Source organism: Neospora caninum, chromosome VIIb (assembly GCF_000208865.1).
Source record: "Neospora caninum Liverpool complete genome, chromosome VIIb".
Lineage (NCBI taxonomy): Eukaryota > Apicomplexa > Conoidasida > Eucoccidiorida > Sarcocystidae > Neospora > Neospora caninum.
Genome location: NC_018394.1, coordinates 3,940,028 through 3,960,708, shown reverse-complemented (window position 1 = coordinate 3,960,708; position 20,681 = coordinate 3,940,028). Strand labels below are relative to the sequence as shown.

General features: G+C 55.4%; 1 protein-coding gene across 1 annotated transcript; it reads left to right on the top strand.

The window, feature by feature from the left end:
* Positions 1–1,710: 1,710 nt before the first annotated feature.
* NCLIV_0288 (glycine cleavage T-protein domain containing protein) lies at positions 1,711–20,532 on the top strand (the record flags this gene model as incomplete). Its single annotated transcript, XM_003883079.1, has 12 exons — positions 1,711–5,102; positions 5,476–5,620; positions 6,146–6,303; positions 6,781–7,224; positions 7,622–7,729; positions 8,019–8,544; positions 11,890–12,016; positions 13,550–13,641; positions 16,365–16,474; positions 18,422–18,672; positions 19,728–19,867; positions 20,407–20,532. The coding sequence occupies 12 exons, from the start codon at positions 1,711–1,713 to the stop codon at positions 20,530–20,532; spliced, it is 5,619 nt and encodes a 1,872-aa protein (XP_003883128.1).
* Between the last annotated feature and the right edge of the window lie 149 nt (positions 20,533–20,681).

The following is a 20,681-nucleotide window of genomic DNA, read 5'->3' as shown; positions in this document are numbered from 1 at the left end:
TGTCGCAGGACGCGTGACGTCAGTTGCGTGGCAATCTCGCTGGAAAGTGGAGACACGAAACAAGGCCATTGCAGGCGCTTTTAGACCGGAAAAGGCCAGCCAGCGGCGCCTCTCGGAGCAAGAAAGGTTCTCTGCAGAGAAGAAAGCAGCCGCTGTAGGACCAGCAAAAGCAAAGAGCAGGAACTTTTCTCAAAGGGCGACACAGGGACACTGCCACGCGCACGAGCAAAGTTGCAGAGATTCCTGCGCCTCAGTAGACGTCGCAGTTTTCAAAATCCGTGTCGCGTTTGAGTTCGCTTTCTCAAAAATTTAAAAAGGCGTTTTCCCAACTCTTTCTCTCTCGCCGGGTGGTACTTCTTCCCTCTGCTTCTCCCCGCGCAGCAGTTGAGAGCCGGCCTGTGACACACATCTCTCTGCTGAGGCGCTGTCTCCTGGATCCTTTATTGAGTGGGGCTAAACCTTTGCTTAGACGCTTTTTCCTGTGTTTGAAGAGCCTCTCCCCACGTTGTTTCTTATCCAGAAAGGTCGATATGCGAGAGACTCTGAGGGGAAACTGGGAGGACAGCCTGGACCACACTCACGCCGCAGCGTCAGAAGTGAACGCAGCGGATCTACCGCATATTTTCCGGCACACGCATGTACATTCCCCTCAGGCTGTCCTTCCTGCTGAGCGCAGAACTTTTGTCGTCTCCTGTCTCTGTTCTCGTACTCTCTCGCTGGACGCAAACTGGCCTCGGAGGCACGAGAGTGCCCAGCTTCGAGACACCGTTTTTCGTGCGCAAGGCCTGGGAGGGCCCGCGCCTCGGAGAATTTCCACATTTCTCGGCGAGCATGTGAAGAGGCCGAGCTTCAGAGAAGAGGAAAGACACCCTCCGGCGACGAGCGTCGGATCAGCATGAACCTTCACTTCCTTTTCCAGTTTTCCTGCCTGACTTCGCGTTTTAAGTCACAAAAACGGCCTGCCCCGTGACTTTCTTGCTCGGCTCCTGACTTACACTGTTTCCACAGACACACTCCTCGTCTTTCAAGACGCGCTTCTCGCGTTTTCTTCTCTTTCTCTGCATCTTCTTCCGTCCTGCACTCCTCTCTGCTCTCCTCCCTGCTCTCCTCCCTGCTCTCCTCTCTGCTCTCTTTGTCTTCGTCTCCTGCTCCCTGTTCCCACTTCTCTCTGCTCTCCTCTCTGCTCTCTTTGTCTTCGTCTCCTGCTCCCTGTTCCCACTTCTCTCTCGTTCTTCTCCGTCTCCTCATTCATCGTCTTCTTCTGGCGGGATGCCGTCGCTGGCGACTCTGGCTCGGCGCCCTCCCCAGCCTGCCTCCAAGAGCAAAAGGCGCCTTGCTCTTCGCCCGACTCTCTGCCTTTTCTCGCGCTCAGCTCCCCGCTGCCCCAGCGTCTCCATTCACGAGGAGACGCCTGTCTCTGTTTTCTCCCGCGGCACCGGACCAGATGGTAGCCGCGCCGAAAACGGCGCGTGCGTCGCCTCTCGAGGCCGAGAAAGACCTGTCTCTGATGCCTCTCTTTGTGCGCGCGATGGACACGCAAAGAAGCGACAAGAAACATGCGCGCGAAACCGCGGTGAAAACGATGCTTCTCTATCTACATGCTCGGCCTGTTCGTCCTGTTCGTCTCCGTTCTCGTCTTCCTCTTCTTCCTCTTCTTCGTCTTCTTCTTCTGCTTCCTCTGCTTCCTCTTCCTCCGGCCTTAAGGTATCCATGTCTCGTCTCGTCTTTCCTCCACTGTGTGTTTCTTCCCTCGCGACGTTCGCTTCTTGTTCCTCGTCCGCGTTGAAGCCTTCGCGTATCGCGTCGTCTTCTCTCGCTGCTCCTTTTCTCGCTCCTTCTTCTCTCGCTGCTCCTTTTCTCGCTCCTTCTTCTCTCGCTCCTTCTTCTCTCGCTCCTTCGTCTCTCGGTTTCCGTCTCTCTGCTCCTCGTCTCGGAGGCCCTGTCACTCTGCGCGTTGCGCGGCGCCGCGAAGCTCTCGACTTCGAGCGTCTTCTTCGGCGGCAAGAAAACGCGTTTTCGCAGGATTCTTCGCCGAAACCCAACTCGCCGCCTGCCTCGTCTGCAGTCCAGGCTGGCCGTAAATTGAAGACCTCTTCCACTTCCTCCGCCGCCTCCAATTCAGCCGCTTCGCCTCAGCCGTCTCCATCTTCTCCGCTTTCGTCGCTGACTTCCGGAAGGTCGCCGGGCGTGGACGGTCGAGCGTTTTTGAGACGCGGCGGAGCCTGGCAGGAACCGCTGCGCAGTGTCGAGAAGGACGAGGGTGAGAACCTCGCGTCTTCCGCGTTCCTCAGTCGCGCGTTTGGACCCGTGGAGGGCCAGGTGATCCACGCGCTCCGTCAAGCTGTCCAGAGCCGCAGGCGAGAGGAGCGCGAGAGACGGACCAGCGAGCGGGAAGCGGAGAGACGCGCGAGAGACAGCAACTGCGAAGAATCGAGAGACAGCCTCGCCTCAAGGCTCGGCCAGGAAACTTCCAAAGGTTCAGAGCCGCCATCGAGTTCTCCCGCGTCACAAACCGGCGGCGAACACAGTCTTCAGACTCCCCTTCCTTCCCCTCCTACTTCGTCTTCAGCGGAATTGGTTGAGTTGTATCTCTCGCATGTCCACAGTTTGCGTCAAGTAGCACCTACGCCGCGCGCGTTCACCGACCTGCACATCAAGCATCTGTTGCTTCCAGCCTTCTCGGCCAACGCCCTCGCGCCGCCTTCGTTTCCTTCTTCGCCCCTGAGTGCAGTCGAGGGCGAGTTACCGGCCGCGGGAAAGGACGAAGGCGAGGAGGGACGGTGGAGCCGCAGGGCGCTACCCCACGAGGCTCGGAACGGTCCGGGGCGAGAGGTGCCGAGCGGAGACCGCGGGGCTGCTGGAGCTGGAGAACTGGAGGGAGGCGCGGGGGGCCGAGACTCGAGAGGCAAAGACAGGTTTCTGAGGCTCGGGGAAGCGCCGCAAACGCGGGAACAAACGGGAGAACTGCGCAGAGACGGCAAGGACGAAGGGACTGAGACGGCGCCTCGCGTTCTCGCGGTGTCTGTCCACCGCGACGGAGGGGAACTCCGCGAGGCAGGTTCCCGGGACGAGAGTCTGCCTGCATGGAAGACAGACGCGAGAGAAGACGCGCTGCTTGAGTGGAGTCAAGAGACGCCCGTCAGAACAGAAGAGAGGGAGAAGGAGGAACGCGAAAGACGAAGGAAACTCGCCGAAAAACATGCAGAGATTCTCGCGGCAGACATTCGGGTTCCAGGCCTCTCTGCGGTGCAAAGCGGGGCGGCGGAGGAAGTGGCTGCTTGGCTGACCCACAGGGAGCGGAAGGCAGGAGAGGCAAATGACAGAGGAAATCTCGAGAGAGCTGGGCAGAGGGAACAGAATAGGCCAGTGCAAGAGCTCGGTGCGTCTCGCGCCTCGCCTCCGGACAGCGAGGAGAGCTTCGCGAACGCCGCCTCGCTTGCAAGAGGGACGGCCCCCCCTGAGGAACCGTCGTCTTCTTCCTCGTCGTTGTATCGGGCGCTGTCCTCGTCCTCTTCTTGGGTTCCAGAAGAAGACAAGTGCGCCGCTTCCTCTTCCCATTCCTCATCTTTGTTTGAATTTCGTGGAGGGCGGGAACCGGGCGCCTCGCCTGCGGCGTTGATTTTCTCTCCCGAGGAAACGACGTCGCAGAAAACTTCGTCTTTCGCATCCGCTTCTTCAGATTTTGATCATTTACCGTCGACAGACGCTTCTCTTGGTGCCCCGTCGTTTATCCTCGCCACCGCAAATGCACGCATGCGAGATCGACTCGTCTGTTCTCTCTACCCTCGCAACCGGTCAAATGAAGACTTCATTCTCCCTGCTGCCTCTTCTTCCTCTTCTGCGTCTTCTTCCTGTTCTTCCTCTTCTTCCTCTTCTTCCTCTTCTTCTCTTCTTTGTTCTGGTGTCTCTTCTGAGGCTCGTGAGAGCGAGGAAATTGTGTCAGGTGTCTCTCTTGCTCGGTTGCCCGAAACGCGTCCTTGGCACGAGGAAGGGATGAAGAAAGAAGAGCGGGGGTTTCCCGAGACGAGCGAAGGTCTGCTTTCTGACGACGAAGCGGAACAATTCATGAAGGCTGTCTTTTCCGAAGCCTGGGAGAAGGCAGGAACTCGAGGCATGGAGACAGCGCCTCTGGAGAGCTCGCTTGCGGGCTCAGTTCCGTCTTCCTTAGGAAGGAGACGCGCGCCTCCTATGCGGGGACTGACTGCGGAGGGACGGGAAAAGGCGACACTCGAGGCTAGATGCATCCCCCGGGATGGCGAGTCGAGTCCTCCCTCCCACAGGGCGTCTCCTTTTCAAGGGCCCTCTGCCGCCCGCGACGCGGCTGTGGGGTCAGCCTCCCCCGCTGGAGCCCCAAGGGAAAACGGAGACGCCTCACTCCCGGCGCAGGAGACACGAGGTCGACTGAACGCAGAGGAAGCGCGGGGACGAAGGAGACAGGCCGCAGCCCGTGAGAACGACGAGAAGGAACTGAGTCGGTTGCAAAAGAGAGAACAGGAACGCGAAGAAGTTTCCGCGAGAAGAAGCACGGAATTCGACATGCACTGGGTAGCCGCCTGTGCAGGCCTCGCAGGCGCCGAGGCCCTCGGAGCTGGCCCTCAGACCCCACAGCGAGGCCAAGTGAGAATGGGACACGAGCGCGAGCGCGCAATGGAGACAGACCACGGAGAACTGGACTCCGGGTTCCAGGGAAGAAGGCGTCGACACGAAGGTGGTCGCCTTTTCTCGTCCGCGGGAGAGACCGGGGAGACACAAGACAACGGCAAAGCAACGGCGGCGTCCTCACGGACTGGCTTTCGTGGAGAAGACGAGGCGTGGCCCATGTCCGCCGAGCGCGAAGAGTGGGGAACACCCACACAGAGGAAAGAAGACGGAGAAAGGCCATCTGAGAGCCCCAGCGCCGCTTTCTCCTCGCGTCGAGACGGAGAAGAAAAGGCCAGTCGCGACACAGCGAACGATGGCGACCGTCCGCCACTGCCTCCCGACCCCTTCGAGGACATGCGCCAAATCAAAATGAATTGCGAGCTCGTCGAGTTCTGGAGGGAACGAGGCGCCACGGACTTCGGCCTATACAACGCGTGCCGACTTCCCTTTACTACCAAGTTGTAGGTGGAACGATTTCGAGGTGCGCCGCGGTGCGGTTCGCCTTTCTTTCGCCCGGCACACCAAGTCGACTCGCAGTCTTTTCTGCCACGTTCAGCCTCCAATTCAGCGCCAGCCAGTGCGTGATTTTCCCCTCTCGTTCCGTCTCTGTAGCTTTGTGTGTACATACCCGTCACTTCTATTTTAGACAAGGGAAAGCACCTGCCGCATGCTCTTCCACTAATATGCTGACACCTGGATAGAAGGATTGCATCGCTGCTCACAAATGCATATATATATATATGCATATATGCATGCATGCAGATACATATATGTATGTATATATTTGTTCATGGCATGTGCATCTGATGTTTTTGTGCTGTGGTTTGTCTCCAGAGGCGCACTGGCTGCCTACCGAGCAACTCGCGAGAGCGCTGCTGTCTTCGACGTCTCGTTTCGCCGCGTGTGGCATGTCCACGGGCGGGACCGTCTCTCTGTCCTGGACATGCTCCTGTCCTGCGACTTGGAGCGCGGCATGCGGGTGCGAAAGAAAAACACGAACGTAGTTGGACATATAACTGTGTATACAGATACGCAGGTCAAAAACGCGTATGCGCTTGATGTCCTTGGAGTTTGGAGATTCGGGAGCGGGGCGGGAGACCAGAGCACTTCACCGCTGTTGTGGAAAACAACGTGGAAGCAACGCAATCTAGAGGAGATTTTCACTCTGCATGCACACAACCCAGCACACTCGCCGAAAGCTGCGACTGTTCGCTGAGTGACACAGCCTCGCATGCATGCAAGGACACCCCGAAGCTGTAAACGTATGTGGGTCGAGCGAGAAAACCCCTGATCCTCCCCGTTATGCCTCGCTCTTTCGTTTCGCCTTCTGCCTCTTTCTCGACCTCCGCACCTCTGTGGTTTTTTTTCCTGGTTTTCCGCGTTGTTTGCTGTCTCAATTTTGGGTGTGTGCCAGCGTCTGGCCATCCGCTGTTCGTTTCCTCTGAGGCTGGTGCCTGCATTTCGTTTCCTGGTGGTTCCACGTTTTGCCTGTTGCGTTTCCCAGGTAGGAGACGCGCAGTACGCCGTCCTTCTGGACTCTCGAGGTCTCATTCTGGACGACTGCTTCGTCGCAAAGCTCCGCAGCCGCGTGGAGGTCTGGCTATCAGGCGCCGCACCCGCCCACTGCTTTGACTACGTCGCTCAATTCATCAACTACTGCCGGTAGGACTTCAGTTCATTTTCGAAACCTGCTTCAAAACCAGACGTAAATAGGTTCCATCGGGTCAAGTAGTTCGAGCATGAAGCCTGTCTTTGATCTGAATGCTGAATATCTAGGCACTCCGCGAAGAATCCGTTCTCTTAAAGTACCTAAACACTTAAATTCCAAAAGAGGGGAGGCACTTCGCGTCGCTGTGCATGTTTTCTGAGTTCTCTCTTGCGGCTGTCTCGCTTGCGTCCCGTTCGGATGTCTTCCGCCTTATAGATTTTTACATTTCTACGTAGGTCTACGTCGCGGCGACGTGTATACGCGGGCATTTTCTTCCTCCTGACACGACTGAAGCACTGGAGGAGTTTGAGCCGCAGGTGTCTTCCCTTTCTCGCCCCACGTAGGACCACGCGAGTTTCCAGAACTCTTCTTTTTCTCACGCGGCATTTGTCCCATTCGTGCCCTGCGTTTTCTCTCGTGTTTTTTCGCAGGCAAACGGGACTGGACGTCGCCCTCACGCCGCTCCTCTCTTCGGCATGCGTCATCGCTCTTCAAGGGCCTCGCGCGTTTGAAATCCTCGCCGACCGAGTGCGAGCGTTCGATCTTTCCTCGTCCTGTCAATCTTCCCCTCCTCTCTCTCCATCTCAATCTTCTCAACCTTCTCAATCTTCTCAATCTTCCTGTAGGTCTTCTTCGCTCTTTGACGCTGCCTTAGACGACACTGGACCCACAGGGAGAACAGAAGAAGGCCAAGGTGATCGACGTTCCTCTCCGAGTCCAGTTGAAAACAGCGAAGAGCGGGACGATGGACAATTCCCTCGCGTGCAAATGCGGAGTGCTTGGGGGACGCCTCTGAGCGTCAAGGAGCTCGTGGACTTGCCGTATATGTCAGTGTTCGAGATGGACATTGCGACGGGACAAAATGCACTCGACCGGTAAGGGGACTCCACAGCACACAAGTCGTGGACAGGCGAAGAGGCCGTGAGCAAGATCAAGAAACGTGACGCCGCTAACAAGCAAGAGTTGCAATATATGCATATCTATGTGCAGGCTTGGAATACTGGCATTTACGTGCAGGCGGTATTATCTTTTGCATGTGCAGAATTACTTCAACTTCCTTGGTATTTTTTTTCTCATGTATCAAACTCTCCAGCACACACGCCTATATGCCCAGCGGTGCTTCCACTGACGTCAATGCTCATGCCAAATCTTTCCTACATGGAGATATCTAGACACGTATATCTATCCGTGTATATTTATTTATTTGTGGATACGAATGAATAATCGTATGTGCAGGTGAAAAGATTCACATTTGTTTCGCATTTTTTGCAGGACTGGCTGCCGTTGGGAAAGAGCGACTTGCCTTCGATTGGGCTCGACGGGAGAAGACGGAATTGAAATGTCGTTCGCTTCGCCTCTTCCCGCACTGGCGTTTCTTAAGTGAGTTTCCTTTCGCTACATAAAGGAGACGCGCGGCGCGGTTGGGCCGCATGAGGAAAGAGCGGGACAGCACGCCTGTAGCGCCAAGGAGCGTCGCGTGTCTGAAAGTTGCGGAAGGTGGAAAGAGAGGCTTCGAACTCTCACGGAAAGCAGGATGCATGCAGAGGGTGCTTCCAGGTGACCAAATGAGCGAGGATCAAAGACCCCAAAACGAGCAGACGCCGTCGCTCCCCCTCGCCCTAAGCATCCTCTCGAGAAGAAGTGTGGTTGTTTTTCTTTTCCTGCCTAGGCTTCTTTTCCTACCTTCCTCGACGGCTTCTCGTTCTCTCGCGGCTTCCCACTCCGCGTCTCGCCGCCCTGATCCTCGGCTGTTTTCTCCGTCCACTTCTTCGGTCTCTGCGTCCTCGCTTGCTGAGGCGACTGGTGGTTCTGCGACTGCTCTCGTTCCTACGCTCGGGGGTCTGCATGCACTGGATATGCTTCGCATGGAGTCTGGACTCGTGCGCGTCGGCGTGGACGTGAAGACGCACCACGCCCTTCCCCAGGCGTCTCTCTGTTCTCTTTTGTCGCTCTACAAAATCCGCCGGAGGCTGCTTTTGAGCTACGAAGCGATTCAAAAGCAGTTCACTCTCGGCGCGAAAACGCAGCGCGTGGGAATCATCGTGGGGCGCACTGACCGCCTCGCCTCAGTCGCTGCCTGGGTCAGAGAAGAAGATCGAAAGCGAAGAGACAGTCAGCGCCGTTGGCTGTCTTTGCGGTCGCGCCTGGCCCAAGCAAAGCCGGGGACGACCGGCGAAAGACGCAAACATCACAACGTAAGGGACGAGAGCAACTCACGTCCCGGGACATTCCCTGCTCCGCCTTCTGGTTTGACACTGTAAAGCGTTTCTAAGTTTTCATTGCCTTTTCTAGGTTGCACTGTAAGCATTTTACGTGTGTGTCATCTCTCTAAGGACAGTTAAAGGTTCGCGTTGACTTCCGATCGGGTACGGACACACCGTCGAGCCTGAGTTGAAAGATTCAACGGGGTTCAAGTCTAGGGGAGGTTCGTTTGCATACCCAAGGCAGCGTGTGGGGTTGATACCCAAATACCTTTGCTCATGCCGGAAGCACGAGAGTTAAGAAGGGGACACACACTGGCACACTCATGGAGAGCAGAGCAGACAAAGAGAAGACGCATACGTGGATTTCTTTTTCTCTTTTAGGAAGGAGACCAAGACGAAGAAGCGCTTCTCGCTGAGCTCGTCTCGACCACGCAAGAAGCCTCGCGGGGGTGGCGGTCGGCGCCCCGCGACTGCCGGCCGGGTGTTGCCGGAGACGCTTCCTGCGTCGTTCCGAAGATCCGCCGGCGGTCTTCTCTGGCTGTCTCGGCGGGAGCAGAGGGGCGAGAGCCTCGGGAAGCGTACTTTCCGTTCCACGGCTGCGTCATCATGTCGAATCCTCACCGCCGACCCATCGGCGTTGTCACGTCCTGTGCGTGGAGTCCTCATTTCAAGAGCCGCCTCGCACAAGGGTTGATTCTCCGAGAATTCGCGAAACACAACCAGGTAAGGACGCGCGAAAAGACCACAGCCCGAGTTGCGCTGAGAGACTTGCAAACCTGGGAACAGACGCAGTTGTGGGAACGAAGACGGCCTTTGAAGAAGAAAGGGTTCAAAAACAAGAGAGCAAGGGTCGGGGCGGGGGGTGCACAGATTTTCTCCCCAAGCTGGACTCCGAAATTCCACAAAATACAAAAACAAGAGAGAATGAGAGGGGAAGAGAGAGAAAGGAGACAAAGACGGGGGAGCCGCCGTTTTCGCAGCTTCCGTGTCACGTTTTGCTGGGGGAAAAAAGCGTGTTCCCCTCACACCGCCGCGTGTGTGTCTCTTTTTTTTGGGTCTTCTCTCTCTTTTAGTCGCCGTCTTGCGCTAAAAAGGCGTTGCGCGCCGCCGTGTCTCTCGCGGCAGTTCTGCCTTTCACTTTGGTCTCTGCCTCTCTTTTTTTCGCTTCCTTTTTCAAACCTTCAGGCTCTTCTCATCGCCATTCCCCTTCCTGTGCCCGCCCACTGGTCAGCGCGACGTCGGGGCCGAGCTCTGCGCAGCAAGCAGTTCAGGTGTCTCGTGCCGGCGCAAGTTCACCGCCTGCCTTTCGTCCCTCACAACTATCCTCAGGTAGTGCGAAAAAGCAAAACGGGTTCGAGTCTCCATTCTCGGATGTCGAGGGGTATCAGATGATTTCCTCCCTTTTTCGGATGCGTCAAAAACGCTGCCTGCCTCGCGCACCCTACCCCCCGCGGAGTCTCCTGAGTGTGGGCCTCAAACAAGGCAGATACGGCCGTATCTCTCTTCACAAACATTCATCCCTCGCGTTCGATGCATGCGCGTGTACGCCTGCCTGTACATATTTGCATGCGCACATGCATGCACATCTATATTTGTATGCTCGTGTGTCGAAGATGTGTGTGTACGCGGAGTGACTCTCGGTGTATTTCGTAGGTTTCTGTGTTGATTCATATCCCAGGTTTTCACCTAGTCTTTTATCGATGTGCTTTAAATCTCTCTCATAACTTTGGTTTCATAGTCGCAATGACCTGTGTACTCCAAATGATTACAGGCACCGCTCCAGCGTTTCGATTTTCCGTGGCTGTCTTTCTGGGATGTAGGCGGGTTTGGCCGGGGCGCTTTCAGTCGCCCATCGTGTGCACCGTCGTTTTCGATCTCGATTCTGTCTTTCCTCTTCCTCTTTTCAGTCCGATAAAGACCGAGCGAGAAGCGTCGAGCGGCCGTTCGTGCGAGACGAGAACAACAAACCGAATCGGGCAAAGGCGCGTTCCCTGTAGCGAACAGAGAAGACGGGCGGCTTCTGAGTGTCCCTATCAAGGTCGAGAGGTGGTGGCGACCGCGTTTCGCGAAGAATCGACGTGACGTCGCAAGAATTGCAGGCGCGCAAGCAGGAAAGAAAACACTCGAGAAGGAATGGAACAGCGCAGATGAAGAGAACTTTGCGAAGTTAAAAACGCCCTCGCGCCTTGTGTTTCGGCAATGAAACATTCGCCACGAGGGAGCGAAAGACCTTTTTGCGGTCCCAAGAAACCTGAGCGGCGCTGCGTGCATTTTCCGACGATCCGTGGGAAAACAGGACTGTCCAAAACCGGTGTCTACGAAAGCGGAGGAAAGTTGCAACCTCTGCGGGAATCGGAAGCGAAAGTGGGTTGCCCTCTCTGGGTGGAAAAGACGCGTTTCTTGGCGTTTTTGTGGACGAGAACCTCCGTAGAAAGCCGATCTTTCGAATCGCGAAATCGCGCGCTCGACCGGTGAGCGTTTTGACAACGCAGATCGCTGCATTGTCACTGCCTCGCGGAGCATTTTTTCTGCCGGAGCAGGAGAGAGGCTCATCGTGGGGTCTCTTGGAGACCGATGTTCGAACGTTGCTCGACAGATATGATTTTAGAAAGAAAGGATCTCTTGACGGCGGATGCCGAGGATCCAGGGATAGCTCAGCACTGACGCAAGACCACGACACGCGCGGGCGAGAACCTGGTTTTCAGAGGCTCTCTGGACGTCAGTTGACAAAAGCCGCGAAGTCGAGCTAAACATCTTTGCAGCCACAGTTCTGCAAGGGCAAGAAGCCGCTGTAAAACGCGAAGAAACGGGAGTTTCTAAACGTTCTTCCGTGAGACCCAAAGCGTCTCTCGGCTGCAAAGAGTGTGCTACATCTCTCGGTTGCAAAGATTGTGCTACATCTCTCGGCTGCAAAGAGTGTGCTACATCTCTCGGTTGCAAAGATTGTGCTACATCTCTCGGTTGCAAAGATTGTGCTACATCTCTCGAGATTCTCTCTCGGCGCCTCGCGATTGCCGTCGCCAGAGAACAGAAAGGACCCCCAGGGAGGCAGGCGTTTGCGTCGCATGAAGCTTTCCACGACTGGAGCTGTGTCGAACGCATTCTCAGCCTTCTCGCATTCACGAAGCACTTTAGGCAGAAAACGTCCGCGTAAACCACGCGTTCAACAGGGGGAGAGCGCCTCCCCCCCCCCTGTCCCCGTACACACACGAGAGCATTCAGCAGGCAGAGCAAAGGAGATTCTTCCTAGCTCCGTTGCTCGAAAACAACTTGTGTTTTTAGGTGCCGTGACACCCGAGAGTTCTGTCGCCTTTTCCACTCCAACGGTTTCACCAGTTTCCGGGGGACGCGCGGCCTTCGCCGTCCAAGATGGCGTCCCTGCAGCCTGGCGAGGACAACGAAAACGATCTGTCGTTTCTAACCCTTGGAGCAGGAAGGTGGCTGACTGTGTTCCGCCGCATAGGTTGGTCTCCAAGCGAGGTGAATTCGAGATCGGCACACCGAAGATTCTTCTTCTCGAACGGCTTTATACAACAGTAGGTGGTTCCGCCAGCTTATAACGGCGGGTGTCCATTTCCTTCTCCTTTCCTTTTTCCCCGAAAAAGCGAGGGACACAAGCAGCCGAGACGGAGAAGGTGACGGGGGAACTCAAGGAATCAACCACTTTCCTTCGCGCCTCGTGTTCTGCAGGGTGTACGGCTGATCTTAAAAAGGCCTTGTCTTCGAAAGCGCGGACTCAGGCCGAACGGGGCCCTCGCTGTGTCTCCGCCGCGCGCGCGTCTCGCGTGTCTCTTCTGGGGGCAACGACAGAGGAAAACGGACAAGAGGGGTTTTCTGGATTTTCGAAACAGCCTGAGGAAGCACGGCGAGGGAAAAGAGCGCCAAAAAGAAGCGTCGGAGAGGGTGTAAGAAAAATAGAAAGCGGCGATGCAGCGGATAGTTTGTTTTTGCCGCTGAATGTCGTCTATCCTGGTGTGTAACGGCCTACCCGCGCTGTCAAGAAGAAAGATGATGTAAACCCTAGCCAACGGGAGGAAAAAGCCGACTGGAACGGCCTTTTTAGGTCCTCATGTCTTCAGGAACCCTCGCTTCTCTTCCCCGTCCTTCCGCTGTCTTCGTCTTTCTCTCCGTTTCCATGGGGAGTGACGAGGTCCAGCTAGCGTCGCCGAGCGCCCTGGTAACTCGCGATCTGTGCGCGGAAGATCACGCGCACTTTGCCCGCCATTCTACACGTTTCACCGGAGACAAGAAACCTTCGTTTTCGACAAGCTTGTCTAAGAGAAGGGACAAAATCCCGAGCGCAGGAAGAAGGAAACTGCTCTTTCTCTCGTGCGTGACAGGCTTTACCTTTTTCCGTCACCTTGGTCTCTGTTCAGAGAACAGGTTCAGCCGGTGTCTCTCTCCTCGCTTCGAACCAGAAAGGAGCTACAAAGAGGCTTACGCTTTTTCCGTTTCCGTTTTTCTCTTCCTACTTTCTCTGGTGCCCTTCGTTGACTCTCTCTCCTTCTCCGCTTCGCTGCTCTGCCTCGTTCCTGTCTCCTGCACTTGTCTTCCTCTCTTCTCTTTCCCTGTCTCTCTGTTTCCCCTCTCTTTGTCTCCCTTTCATGCGTGACTCCTTTTCCTCTACTGGGCCGCCTCTCTGCTTCGATGGCAAATGCCGGTTGCATCGACGCTCTCCCACTCCTCCCTTCTGGACACGCTGAAGCCACCATGGAGTCTGTCTCCTCTGCATGCCCCAGTTCCCTTCCTCCCCTTCCTGTTTCTGCTCCGTCTTCCTCTTCGTCCTCTTCTTTCCCTGGTCTCTTTCTCTCAATTTCTCCTGTCTGTCGTGGAAGCAAGGTCTGCTGTGTCCACACAGCTAAAGTCGGAAGACCGTTCGCGTTTCGCTCCTCTTCCACGACGGAAGAAGCGTGCCGCCTGTCTCCAAAGCCTGAGGAGTATGCGGGAACTTCGACTATCCTCTCTCTTTTCTCTCTGGATTTTTCTTCTTTCTCAGAAGGCACCAGCCATGGACATCGCCCGACGGAAACGACCATGTCGAACTCGACACCAGCGCCCGTTGCACAGGAGACGCCTCAGCAGCGCGATGTGAGCCGACATCGAAAGTGTGAACGAAACGCAGGAGACAGCAACATCCCCTGGACTCTAGAGATGCCCTTTCGGATTCTCTGGCGTCTGACAAAAAGGCGGTACCGCAACTCCCTCGAAACCACACAGCACGCCTTGACTTCTCCTCCTCGTCCACCTTCGTCCTTTTCGTCTTCCCCTTCTTCTTCCTCTTCTTCTTCTCCTTCAACCTCTTCCTCTTCTTCATCCTCTTCATCTTCTTCTTCCTCGTCCTCCTCTTCTTCCATTTCTTCCGCACCTCAGTCTCATTATTTGTCTTCTTCATATCCTCGAGGAACGTCTCCGATCACTTCCTGCCACTCCCGCCGTCGATGGGTGCGCAGCGCTGCGGGTACGTCAAGGGAGCGCGGAGTTGCCGAGGCCATCGCTGACTGCGTGGAATGGATTTGCGAAGAACAGGAAACTGAAGATGAAGCCGAGAAGCAGAGCTGGAATGCACGGGAGAACGGCCTGAGACGCCCAGAAGCCGAAGGAGGAACACGAGGAGACACGAGAACGGACGCACGTTTGGGAGACGACGAACCGCCGCAGTTGTCGTCGCGCTCCTCCTTGTTCGCATCCAACAGCCTTGGAACACGTGTCTCCTTCGAAAAGATCCTCTGTTTACACAGCTGGAAGATCTTCTGGACGGCACCGTATCTTCCTCCTTCTATCGACAAAATTCTGGGGCAAACGGTCTTTCTTCTTGCGCAGGTTCGCTCGCCTCAAACACCCGCGTTGGCCTCGTCCTCGCCGCCTCTGTCAGATCCTTTCCTGCCATCTGCGCTGATCTCTGAGTCGTCTGGGCCCTCTGCTCCCCAGGAGGCTCCTGTCCCTTCTCTCTCTTCTCTCTCCTCTTCTGTCTCTTCTTCTCTCTCGTCTTCTGTCTCTTCTTCTCTCTCTTCTCGCTATCCTCTGTCGTGTGTCGGATCTCCAGGGTGGCTTCTCCTCGCTCCTCTCGCTGACGCAGCTGGAGAGAGCACTGCGTCCCTGCGGGGGCCCTCGACGGCCGACAAGACGTCAGAAGCCGGTGAGAAATTGCGAGTGAACGCGTCGCCTCCTGGCGGGGCCGTCGCACGTCTTGCGACCTGCGCATCGTTTCCTCGTTTAGTGCTTCAAAGTTGGAAATGCGCCGACTCCCTCTCTGCATGCGCTCTTTAAGACTCGCGCGCGCGGTGCGGGAACCTCAGCCGTACACACACGTCGCCTAGACCGCCTGTTTATTTCGTGCTACAGAGCGGAACACACTGATCCACCGAGATGTGCCGTTTCAACAGCTTGCTTTTTCAAAAACCGCATTCACTCACGTGGACCTCGCATTCGAAGACCGTTCACAGCGTCCAGTTCGCCGCACGCCTAGGGACCTCGTAGATCTCCCTGCAACAAACCTCCCGATGTTTATCGCTGCACGGGGAGGGTGGGATGTACACGCTCATCTCAACTGCTATAAAAGTGACATTCACCGTGTCTGGGGTACCGTACACGTTTACCTCTCGATGCAGCGGCATTCCAGTGGGCTGTTAATTTCTGTAGGCTTGTGGAGAAGCGGAAACGGATATTGACTCCACGCATATTTGGATGCAGAGCGGGCAAATCGGTGCGAGAGTGAACAGCGACATGTGGCAGTCGCTCAAGATTAGGCTCGATAATGTGACAGACACTTGCTGAGGGAGGCGCGCGACAGACCCACAGATGTGTTTGGAGTTGTTTTTTCTGAAACGGAAATCCCCTGCGTGTGCTGCTCCCTCGCGAAGATCTCGTTCTTCAAATCACGACAGGAAACTCGCGCAGGGCCTTGCGAGACGGGGCGCGCGTCCTTCTCTGTCTCCACTCCGACCTTCCTCTTCCCCACGTGAGTGTCGGCGGTCTCGCGACAAAAATCTATCCACTGCGTGTGTGGCTTGTGACACAGCAAAAGGTCCAGCGTGGCCCAACCTGAAGGGCCGTGTCTGTTTGTCCATATCAAGGCTTGAACAGACTCGGAGCACTGTTGGGGCATGCTTCTGGCGTTTCGAGGTGGTCTCTGGATTTGTGTGTTTCGAGTTCTCTCGACTCCGTCTCGGCCTTCTTCATTCGCTCTCTTGCCTGTGTCTGGGACTCTACCTCAGCGCACGCAGTGCGCGTTTGCCACAGTTTCCGCTGCTGCCGGTTTTGTTTTCAGCTTCTTCGGCTCTTCGGGCACGTTGCGTCAGCCATCCTTGGCGGCACGTGCCTGCCTCGAGAAGTGAAGCTCGCCAGAGACAGCACCGACGAGCGAAGAGTCGGACGGCGAAACGCGTTATCAGTCAACCGCCGAGGCGAAGCACGGCACTCAGGTCTTGTTCCAGTTTCATCTTCTTCGCCTTTCTCCCACGATCCGCTTCTGCTCTCTCAGATCGGCTGGTGCTCCTGGGACGCCTATGGCCGCCGGTTATCTGCGGATTCACTACTCGAGGTGCGTTCTCTCCCGTTTCGCTTCTCTCCGAGTTTGTTCCCTCGTCCTTTCCTCCACTTTCGAGGTAAATTCTGTCTCGTCTTTCCCTCGACACCTGGACAGCCCGAGACGCGTGGGCTTTATGCGTTCCTAGGGAAGGCGAGAAGGTCTAGGAACAACGTGATACGAGGCACCTGAAGCTTCCGCCTTTCTGTCACCGAGTCGTAGCGAGCTCGTACAGGTTCCCGAGTGAAGTGCGTTTTGCTGTTTTGCTGTTTCCGCTTTTTCTCAGACAGTCGAAATGGTTCACCCTGGCTGGGTTGTCATCGATGACGGATGGCAAGAGGCCAGCCCGTACCCACCTTTCGAGAGGCGAGTGGATACGAACAGAGCACAGAAAACGTGAAGAACGGGCGAAAAACGGAATGCAAAAAGGGAATCCGACAAACGCGACGGAGAACGCTGTATCGAATCGGGAAGAGGGGGGAATAGGCCAAGTGGAGGAGACAGAGCGAAGGGGAAAAGGCAAAGAGAAACAACCATGCCTCGGGTTGCGCTGCTGAGTGTCGCGAAGAGCCTTTCTGACCATGATTGGGCATGTCCGTGCACGTCTGAGCGCTATGGCGTGAAGCAAATAAGCGGAGTCTGAGAGCCAGACGAGAGGAGCTGGGTGCAGAACGTAAATCATAACGGAGGTAGTCGGAAGTGTCCATCTCTCCACGCTGGAACAGGACGTCGCTTAGCAAGACACCTAGGAGGGAGGAGCGTTGAGATGCCGCAACGCGGACACTACGGATGATTGCACGCAGTCTGGACCGGGTTTCGTCTTGCTTTGGAGCCTCCTTGACGTTTCCGTTTCCTTTCTCTCAGACCGCCTGTCTCCTTGTTTTCCCCTCGTTTCCGTCTTGCGCTCGTGGCGCCTCTTCTCTCGCTTGTGGCTGCTCCCTGTCTTCCTTTTTCCTCTCCATTGGCTCTTCTCGTGTGCTTTCCTCGCTTTCCAGTTTGGGAAATTCCGAGGCGATTCAAAGTTTCGACGGCTCTGCAGAGGGCCTTCAAATGCGCGAAGTTGTCCGGTCTCTAAATTCGATCCTCAACCGGCCCTTTCTGCTTCACGCGAGAGCGGGCGCAGGAGGCGACAACACCGCGAAGACGGGGAAAAGCACAGAGCCACAAGAGACGCTCCACGCTGGCCAACGCTCTCAGAGGGCGCCGAATCAACCGGCCGGCGAAACGAAGGCCAGCGAAGAGGGCCAGGCAGAGACAAGAATTCGGACAGGACGGCACAAAGAAGGAGAGGCGAGTCCGCGCGTGCTGCTGTGGCATTGCCTCCTGGGGGGATGGCGGGGGATCCAGCCGGCCTTCGCGGCTCGGTTGAACCTCGCCGTGCGCGAGAGAGTCCTACCAACCTTCCCTCCTGGTGAGAATCCTGTGCCGACAAAATACGCACACAAGTGCAGAGGTAGAGTTCCTTTCATACTCGCCTATATAACCGATCCTTTCCCGATATAACACACATTTGCTCTTCATGCACCGCTTCCCCTGCAAATCTAGGTCTTTGCATGCAAATACATGTATATATATGAATATATATATATATATATATATATATGGAGGGGTCTGTCGGTTCTTCAGGTGCAGGACGGGAAGGTTGTTTTTGTGGTGTTTGTAAATCGCGGGTACGTGTACAGAGAGCACCTGTGGTGTGTGGGCCTAATCAGCAGCGGTTGTCGGTGGATACCCGTTATCCTATTTCCCGGTGCGTGTGTGTGTCACTTTCATCTCCAAAGGGCTGAAAGCCGATGAATCGACCGCGCAGCTCGTATACTGGAAACGGGACATGAGTATCCTCCCTGTCTCCTCGAGTGCGGCGTTCTACGCGCTCTTTTATACCCACATCGGACGGTTTGGTAAGAGACGCTGAGGACAGTCAGCCGAGAGCGGATCGGAAAGGGTAGAGACGGACAGAGAACCTGGAGGGAGGTGGGCCGGGAAAGCGGAGACAGAGACGAAACCGCGGAAGCACACGTGTCTCCACAGACGAAAGCATACGGAAATGGTGTTCTCCTGCTCAGCTTCTTCGTTCCGCCGTCTACTCTGCGTATCTATGCTCCAAATACCTTTAAAATATACACGTATTCACAGGGGGTCTGTGTACTTGTGGAATCGAACTATTTACACACATCTGCATATGCACCAGTTTGGTTGTCAAAGGGTCGGCGGTCACACGTTTGCCCCTTGGGGAATGTTGTGTTTTCCGCAGTCAAGCTGGAGAGGGGAAATCGTTGTGTCGAGCTCGCATCTCTGCATGCAGTTCGTCTGTCGTATGCGGTTCCCGCGTGTCTTTTTCAGGGGTCTATGGGGCAAAGATCGATGCCCAGGCCCTGGCCACACTTGTGTCGGAGGGTACGCTAGACTCGACCGCTGTCTCCTCTCTTCGTGGCTATCTACTCGCGGTGCAGCAGGCAAATGCGCTGTATCTGCGTCAAGACACCGAGGGGGAAACGGAGGCAACGGAGCTTCAACAGACAAACGGGGAGACACCCAAAGGCCGGCAAATGCTTTCGTCTTCCTCTGCATGCAGGGAAACAAGCGTCGGGGAGGTAAATGGGTACCTGTGCCGATTCGCTGGTGAAAGAAGTGAGGGCGGCTTTGAGGCAATACCAGAGCCGGGACCGTCTGAGGCGGAACCCGAGGGGAACAACGAGGGCGAGGAAGGCGGCAGCGGAAGACGCGTCCAGGCAACGCAGAATATTTTGAATTGTATGGGAGTGACCGTCCCGAATGTGTACCTTTCTGGATCGATGCTTATCACGCGTTCCTCCGAAGACCACGCTTTTCACGGAGTAAGACAAACTCGAGGCGACAGAGACGAAGACTTGCATGAGAGGAAATCAGCAGCCTTATGCGTAGGGTACGCGACACTGAGGAACCCGATGATACACGCCGTCGACATAGGAACAGACAAGCCCGTATTTTTCGATTTTCCCTTCGTTTATGGGCTCCGACTGTCCTTGATCAGGTCGCCGAAACGGCACAGGCTGTCGCACAGCACATTTGGCATAACGCCACCAATAGTCTGTGGCTTTCTCCCTTCTTCATCACGGGTAGGAAAGCTGAGAACGCGTCAGGGTTCCTCGACGTGCAGCCCTGTGTTTGCGCGTTCCTGTTCGTTCCTGAGCAATCCTTTCGCAAACCAGTGACGAAGCAGATCAGCAGTGCTCGCACGCTGGTGAGACAATGCTCCACAGAAACCGATGCTCAGGCGACTTCTAATTGAACACAAACACCTGCAAACCATGGCGAACGCATTCTCCGTCGCTGCTCTGTCTATCCACGTAGCCAACGGACACAACACACATTCCTTTTGCTGCTCTTCTTTGAGCCCACCAGTAACCTCTGGGGATGCCTGTGGGCGTAGAAAGTGGCGTGGTGACAACCCATCGAGCGAACAGAGGAAAACTAACGGAAGAAGAAAAGGAGGAAGAGAAAAAAGTCTCTGTTGTCTTGCTTCGTTTTCTGCGGGCCGTCTCTAAACATCGTTGTGTTCACTTTAGAATTTCGTTGCACATTGCCCCGTTAGAGAGCATGGGTAAAATGCCCACTAGACACCGGAGAAAACATGCGGTCTTCGTCGTCCCTCTTTTTTCGCTTGCAGACTGGGACATGTTCCGGATCTCTGCGTGGCACAGTCGCATCCACGCCGTTGCCCGCATCATCTCAGGAGGGCCCGTTTATATCTCTGACTCTGCAGAACATTTGAAAGAGAGCTCCAACGATGGAGGAATGAAATCTTGGGTACGGTGCCACAGCGTGTCTTTCTCGCTTTCACTCTGACGCTGCTTATCTCTTTCCGCTTTTCCACTCAATTCTTCTCCTTTGCCTGTTTCCGAAGAAACATAGAACGAGGGGAAAGGGTGGGCAGAGAGGTCAACTGTATCTACTTACGGCCACAGGTGTGCATCGTGAACCGCACATGTATTAATAAATCCATGTATAAGCATGGAGATAGATCTAAACGTGTGCAGACCAGCAGTCGATGTGAGTTCCGTATTGTCGTTAGTAGCCATAAAAAAACTGAATGGGGTTATTCGACTCCAGTTGGCCGTGGAATGACCGGACAACAGAGGTCTGACTTCCTCTGTTGTAGAGTGCTTTTTCCCAAGACGCTCATCGTGTCAGCTACCTCTGTATATCCACATCTCTCTTGGGTCAGTGGTGTCTCTGCAACATGGAACTTTTGCCCACGCCAAAAGAGAGGTTCAACTTCCTCAAATGTCTACCCAACAGAACGCGTGTTTTTGTGTCCGAAATGCTGTTGCGTTGGTTCTGTACAGCGTAAGCTCCTGCACCAGCTGAGACTTCCGGGGTGCACGTTGCCAATGATGGGCAGGTGCACTGGAGCCCCCTGTCCCACGATGGACAGTGTTTTCTTAAATCCCATAACAACGCCACAAGGGTAAGACAACTTCGAGGCGTTGGAATGGAGGACAGAGGCACGGACAAAAGCCGAGCGGAGTAGATGGAGGAGACAAACCAGCGAAAGGGAAAACTCACTGGAACGACTCGAAACAAAACTTTGGACAGAAAGGAGCACCGAGGAGAGGCTCAG